Consider the following 6677-nt stretch of genomic DNA (forward strand, 5'->3'; position numbering starts at 1 on the left):
AAACCTGGAGATTGGTTTACTGCAGAGATGATTTCATACAATGAATTCATTAACACTATCATCAACTGTTGAAAGATTTTCTGGTGATTACAACAATGATGGTATCATGCTAATCCTAAACGTTAATGATGCCAATTGAATGGGTCCAGGTTATAGCGTTTCATTCAAAGGTATTGTGGCGGGAACACTGATCCTTCCCTCCGTTTGAAGGCCGAAGTAGAAAGAGCAGAGCTTGCGGCGTGCGTCGCGTTGAAGTAAAAGTAGGCTGGAAACTCGAATACCTTGTAGCATTGTTAACTTCGGACAGCCAATGTCTCTCAAAACAAGCATCGGATGAAATCCTTGTCAGTGTTCACAAGGCCACTGAATACAGATGTTGCCATTCCCCAACCCCCTTTTTCTGGAACAAGTTCTAAGGCCCATAATCAAAGGGATTGAATTCAGAAGCAGATGCAATCTCTGCAACTCAGTCTCCATTTGAAGTCCAATCGGAGCGCTCGGCCACAACCTTCTGCTGAAGACAGTGACTTATCTTCTGGAAACATGACCAAGTTATTGCAAAGAACTAATTGAATGGACACAACAACTTAAACAGCAACAGCATGCTACCTCTGTACCCCACAGAGAGATTGTTGTTTTTGGAGACCTCCTGCAACATACATCCTTCATCAGAGCATTTGAGGACCGCTGAAGGACAACACAAGTAACAAAGGGATGCCTGTGTTTTAAGAAACAAGAGTTCCTTCGGTTCTGGAACACGAAACAAGAAAATGTAGAAGAAGTTCCAGGGAGAATATGCAAATTTCATAGACAAAACACGGTACAGGGAAATGGATTCCATTCTCTTGCTGATTAGAGACAAAGATTGCATGGTCTTTGTTGAGTGAGGTATTTTGTTTACAATGTCACCAAATTTGTTATCCGCTTGAAGTATGCTTACCGCATCGGAACAATTGACAACGACTTCTTGGGTTGAAACAAATTATACAAAGTTCCGAGAAGAATATAACAATTTCATGCAGGATGTAATTAATTATAAATCATTAGTACCATTTAATTCATTTCTTAATATCCCCAGCTGAAATGTGAGGAAAGGTGTATTGCACAATACCTTTGGTTATAGATTGTCAAGATTTGAAAAAACTACAACCTAAAGTATCGTACAATTGCACGTTGCCTGGACAAGTAGAACACATTGTGCAATCTCTCTAAATGATGAATAACAACTCCTTAAAGAATAAGAGAGAGGGCATGGGAGGGAAGGTCCCCCCCCCCCATGTTTTCACATGAGGCGGGGTATTACACTGCAGAGATGAGCCACATTTGTTCACTTAACATTTCAGAATCATTGTTTGGAAGAGGTTTTAATGATGGGATTATGTTTGAACGATCCCCTTTAACCAAGAAGTTTACAAGAAGTATAACCAGCCTAATCAACCGCTCTCTTTCATCCATGCAAAAAAACAACAATTTTGACCTTTTATAAGTTTTGAAACAGACACCCGACAACACATCTGCTCCATCGCTGTTTTTCAACTTTGGGATGGGGATGGGGATGCAGGAACTGGCCAACCTCGGCAGCATATTTCCTGTATAGTAAGGTTGTTCCGATACCGATCAGAATCGCCATTCCTCAGACACTGTCAAAAATGCAGTGTTGGCGAATTTGCGAGTCTATGCACCAATTCCGATCACATAACTAGCTCATTCACTACACAGGCTGAGAAAATCGGAGGAGGAGCGATAGTGAAGTTAGGCCAGTTCTTGATTCCCTGAGTGAATAAAACCTGTTGAGTTGACTGATAGTTGACTGATACCCGTTCAGAGCACCACTCTTCAGCAACACCTCGCTGCCTTCCTCATCGACGCTGAAAAGGGTAAAAAAAATATCTCTCGCATTACTATCGGCAAAAAGTTATATTTACATCCCAAATTCAAAAAAAATTTAACGGCGTTAAATTTTTTATCGCGCGATTAACGCAATTATTTTATAAAAAAAAAAAAAAAAAACTTTTTTTTTTTTTTTTTTTCTTTGGCTCAAAACAAAGAAGCAGTAGCCTGACTGCTATGTTCAAATGACATTTGTTCAAAGCAGTCGTTTAATTGCACTATAGGCTCTTTTTTTGCATCGTCCTGTTTTGATCAGTGTATATGCCAATGTTGTTATCAATAAAAAATCATTTGAACAAGGCAAGCCGATGCACTTCACCATGTTGATAAGAGAATTAAAATGAGAAGAATTATGGGACAAAAAAATCAAGGGATATTTAGCATAGAAAAATAATTTGCGATTAATCGCGATTAATTAGAGTTAACTATGACATTAATGCGATTAATCACGATTAAATATTTTAATCGCTTGACAGCTCTACTCTTAATGCATACTGATGTTATGTCTTTGACACATATAAGATATATCCACGCTTTTAGGCCATCCTTAAAAATATACCGACTGGCCGGTTGTAAACTTGCGGCAAGCAAATCAGAGGCAGAGTTGGCAGGTGTTGTTCACACATATTCGAAAGCACGTATCGATTCTCGAGTCAACAGTGAGAAACAGGAATGGTGAGCCCAAATAATCCAAAAGAGATTAATTGAACAAGCTAACCAATAGACTGTTAGCCTGCTATATTCTAATCCAACCCGGTCTCACGAAAAGACGTGACACTGTCACGTTATTTAATCTATTGAAACGTGATCAGGAACACGTATTTTAAAAATTTTCGTGTCAAAAAGCACAATTTTCACGAGCACGAGAATTCCCCCAGGCCGTGGTGCAAACAATATTATTCACGAGTTATAATCAAGCCCAACACATCAATATTAGTGACAACCCATTAAATACGATATCATTTCTAGAGGTCATGGCAACGTCCGCTCGCGACACTGGACTTGCGAGGCGTCGATGCGGACTTTCATTACATAGCCAAAAACAAGACAATAGATGGCTAGATAAAATAAACATTAAGACATACAGCGCACCTGAATTTAATATATCCGTGAATTGTCACAATTTCTCAGAATCAAAGGTGAAAGTAGAAACGGGGGGCCAAAAGATGTCATATTGTTAGTTATCACAGACAATTTTTAACAATAAATGTTCTGTACGGGACTTTAGGGGGAACGCTCCCGGACAGAACCTTAGTTTGGAAATTGTGCTTTTTGACACGAAAAAAATTAAAATACGTGTTCCTGATCACGTTTCAATAGATTAAATAACGTGACAGTGTCACGTCTTTTCGTGAGACCGGGTTGTCTAATCGTGACCAAGGGCTTTCATAGCTGATATCACTCTCAATCATCCTCTCTCTCTCTCTCTCTCTCTCTCTCTCTCTCTCTCTCTCTCTCTCTCTCTCTCTCTCTCTCTATATATAGATATATCTATCTAGATATAGATCTACATCTATATATCCTTTCCAACTAAAATGTTTCCAATGTACATTTCTACATGCAATGTAGCAGCTCTCATTGATTAGAGTGGGAGCGTTTCCTTACGGCTCGACTTAAGGCGAGTGGTGTTACAACAACTCCTTAAACAACCAGAGAGAGGGCTTGGAAGCCCAGAGGGGATATTACACTGCTTACTGTGTTTACTTAAAATTTCAGAATCAAAGTGCAAGAGGTTTTAATGATGACCTAGAAGTTTATTAGAAGTTTGTGATTGAAGTGATTGGAGCCTATCTGCTCTGTTTCCAACAGCAAAGCAGAGACCATGGCTGGCATCTACCCACAGTAAGTCCACCATTGGTTCATTTAAATGCAGAACACACAGGAAGTACAACCCTCTCATTTTCAGCAGATTCTTCTGCTGATGTTTGAGTGATCCCCTTTGAGGAAGTAATTTATTCGAAGGTTAAAGAGAATGGAGCCTAACCAACTGCTCTGTTTCATCCAGGCTAGAAAACCTTGTCCGTGGCTGCTACGTGGAGTTAGTAAACTCCTGTGATACCGTCACCCTCACTAACCCACAGTAAGCCTGTCATTTGTTCAATTATTTGCCAGACACACAAACAGGGAGTACAACTCTCAGATTATATATTTTAGGGACAGGAGAGTAATGGGGCTTGGATCCCAGCCATAAAGGTGCTGGGTTCAATTCCCCATGTCGTCAGTTGGCATCTTCGACCAAGATGCCCGCTAACCCCTACCTGCGCCTTAATGACAGGTTTCTAAAACTCATTTGAATTCCTTTTGGATAAAGCGTCAAAGCGTCTATAAAGCAAATTTATTAAACCATACTTAGGCTATCATAGTTCATGTTTTCTTACCCCATCAGTGTGTTCAATTTGGGGACAATAGGTTACATAGTTATCAATAGTTATTCCTATCTTCAGGTTGTACATCGAAAGAGGGCGTTGCAGTGTCCCCCTGGCCCTCAACCTGGGACCGAAATCCAGCAAAATGGCTACATTCGTCAAGACCAGCGGCACGGCCACCGGTGCGGTGGGCGTCCTTACCTACGACCTGGTGAAAGCCGAAGCGCAGAGCAACGCCCGTAATATTCAACTCAAGCTGGCCGTCATGTACTCTGTGCCCTTTAACCGTAACAGTTATACAAACTGGTTTGCCATTGGCCTCATGAATAGCCAAACTAACTGCTGCAAAGAGCTCTACTCCCGTATGTACTACAATGAAGTAGTACATTATGGTGATTTTGTCCGTGCCAAAGGGGGTGGCAGCAGCCTACAAAAAGAGAGAGACCATGTTGTGGTCCAAGCCAGCATGTCCAACACCGGCACGGCCATGCTGAGGGTTGAAGTCACTGAAAAATAGAGCAGGGCGGTTAATCAATTTTTATTCATAATTCGAATTGATGGTCTAGGACGATCTTTTTAAATAAAAATCTATAAAAAAATAAATAAAGATAAAATTTAACTTTTTTATTTTTTATCAAGTGCAGTGATTTTAATCTGGTATTTACAGTAGCACCACCACTTCCTTCTCTGAGGTCCCGTGGTCCATAGTAACGCCCCCTCCTCTTTAGAAAAAGTAAAATATCAACATGGCAGAATGCGCTGATAAAAGTGAGTATGTAGAGATTGCCTAAAGTCTGTGGCAACCAAACTGAAGCATGCAGCAGAGTAGGAGATGTGTGTTATTTATTTTGCTTTTGTTAATCATTGTTATTCTTCAAATACAATCCAAACTTATAAAACGGGTTTAGTTGGAAAAAATCTGAGATACATTTTTTAGGCCAAATCGCCCAGCCCTAGTGACAACAAAGAGAAGAAGGATGGCCCTGTGTGAATACCCCCTGTAGACTAAACTATATCAATCAGATGGTCGTCATTCATTAAAGCCTTGACCATGATAATTAAGTGTTGTGTCATTCATTACACGTATCTAATGCCTCGTTTCCACCGAGCAGTGCGGTACGGTTCGGTGCGGTTAGATTATATTGGCGCTTTCTCCTCTAAAACTTGGGCAGGGTCCCAAAAATAAGCAGGCTGAGCCATGCTGAGCTGCGCTGAACCACGCTGAGCCTCCTATTTTCGGTACTCCTCCATTGGGGTACCAAGTAGGGATGGGGATCGAAACCCGGTTCTGTCAAGGCACTTTTTTCAAAACCCGAAAATCATTAACGTTTGGGCTTATCGATACCACTATCGAGTCCCTGCGTTCATTTATAAAAAGATTAGTCCCCTAGGTCCTGTAACGTAATGTTCTGTCCCCCGAGTCGCGTCACGGCATTTAAATCAAATCAATGCAATCACTGCAGCGTGTCCACCAATGTTTTTGAATGGAATTGTAAGCAAACAGGTATTACAAGTCTGGCAGTTAACTTTGCTCACGAGGATGGCTGAACGGGCGAAAAGGGCAAAAATCATTTCTGTAAAGGGAGGAACACAACCTCAATTGCCAAGGACATTAGCATTGTGCATCAAATAAAGACCAAATGCAGTACCTTCGACTGTCCGAGTTGAAAAGTATCCTCCTTCTCCTGTCACACCACAGACGGGCCCGTCTTAATCATCCACTCAAAGAACGAGCCGTAATCGCACACACAGACATTGTCGCTAGCCCCGTCAGTTAAAAATACTAATCCAATTGTGAAATCGATGTTTTAATCGGCATCATACAAGCTAGTTATCTTAAAAAGTAAATAAAGATTCAGATGTGCTGCGTGATGATGTGTTGAGGTTAGCTCCATAGGCGTCGATTATGCTGGGGACGCTGGGGACACGTCCCCACCAGATTTCGTCAAGATTAGTTTTGTACCCACCACTTGTAAAAAGATTAAAAATAATCGAGTTGAATTGTTATGGATTATTACACGGGTCTTCTCAATGCCGTGAAACGCTCCGTTCACTTGCATGGGCTCTTCACAACTTCCGGCGGTGAATTATATTTCATAATTCACCGTTGCTAAGTATAATTCACCGCTGTCAAGGATGCCGTGTTCTTTAGAAAAGGTACTCGAATCAGGATTGCTTTTAACTCACTTTATTCGGTAAAAGTTTAGTCTAGTCTCTATGAAGCAAAAGGAGGGGAATTGTATAGGCACGCGTGGAGATATACTTAGTAGGGCATCTGAAGGATGCGTTACCTGGAGTGTTCTGGCCCCCTGGGCTATGTGTTGTGACTTTAATACTGGGCAGGCGTGGGCTCAGTTATGTGCTCTGATTGGCTAAGCATGGCTCTGAATTCCCGCCTCCTGGATATCCGTATGTGTACTC

The 6677-nt window shown here is 41.3% G+C and overlaps 1 protein-coding gene across 2 annotated transcripts; it reads left to right on the forward strand.

Moving 5' to 3' along the window:
• Positions 1-3457: 3457 nt before the first annotated feature.
• Positions 3458-5771, forward strand: LOC115560449 (DELTA-sagatoxin-Srs1a-like). Of its 2 annotated transcripts, none has more exons than XM_030379876.1 (3): positions 3458-3733; positions 3906-3970; positions 4335-5771. In XM_030379876.1, the coding sequence occupies exons 1-3, from the start codon at positions 3713-3715 to the stop codon at positions 4771-4773; spliced, it is 525 nt and encodes a 174-aa protein (XP_030235736.1). In that variant the 5' UTR covers positions 3458-3712; the 3' UTR covers positions 4774-5771. The 2 variants fall into 2 exon arrangements, with proteins under 2 accessions (XP_030235736.1, XP_030235735.1); XM_030379875.1 differs by having other exon boundaries at positions 3458-3732; positions 3896-3970.
• Positions 5772-6677: the final 906 nt, after the last annotated feature.

Source organism: Gadus morhua, chromosome 15 (assembly GCF_902167405.1).
Source record: "Gadus morhua chromosome 15, gadMor3.0, whole genome shotgun sequence".
In the NCBI taxonomy this organism is placed as follows: Eukaryota; Metazoa; Chordata; class Actinopteri; order Gadiformes; family Gadidae; genus Gadus; species Gadus morhua.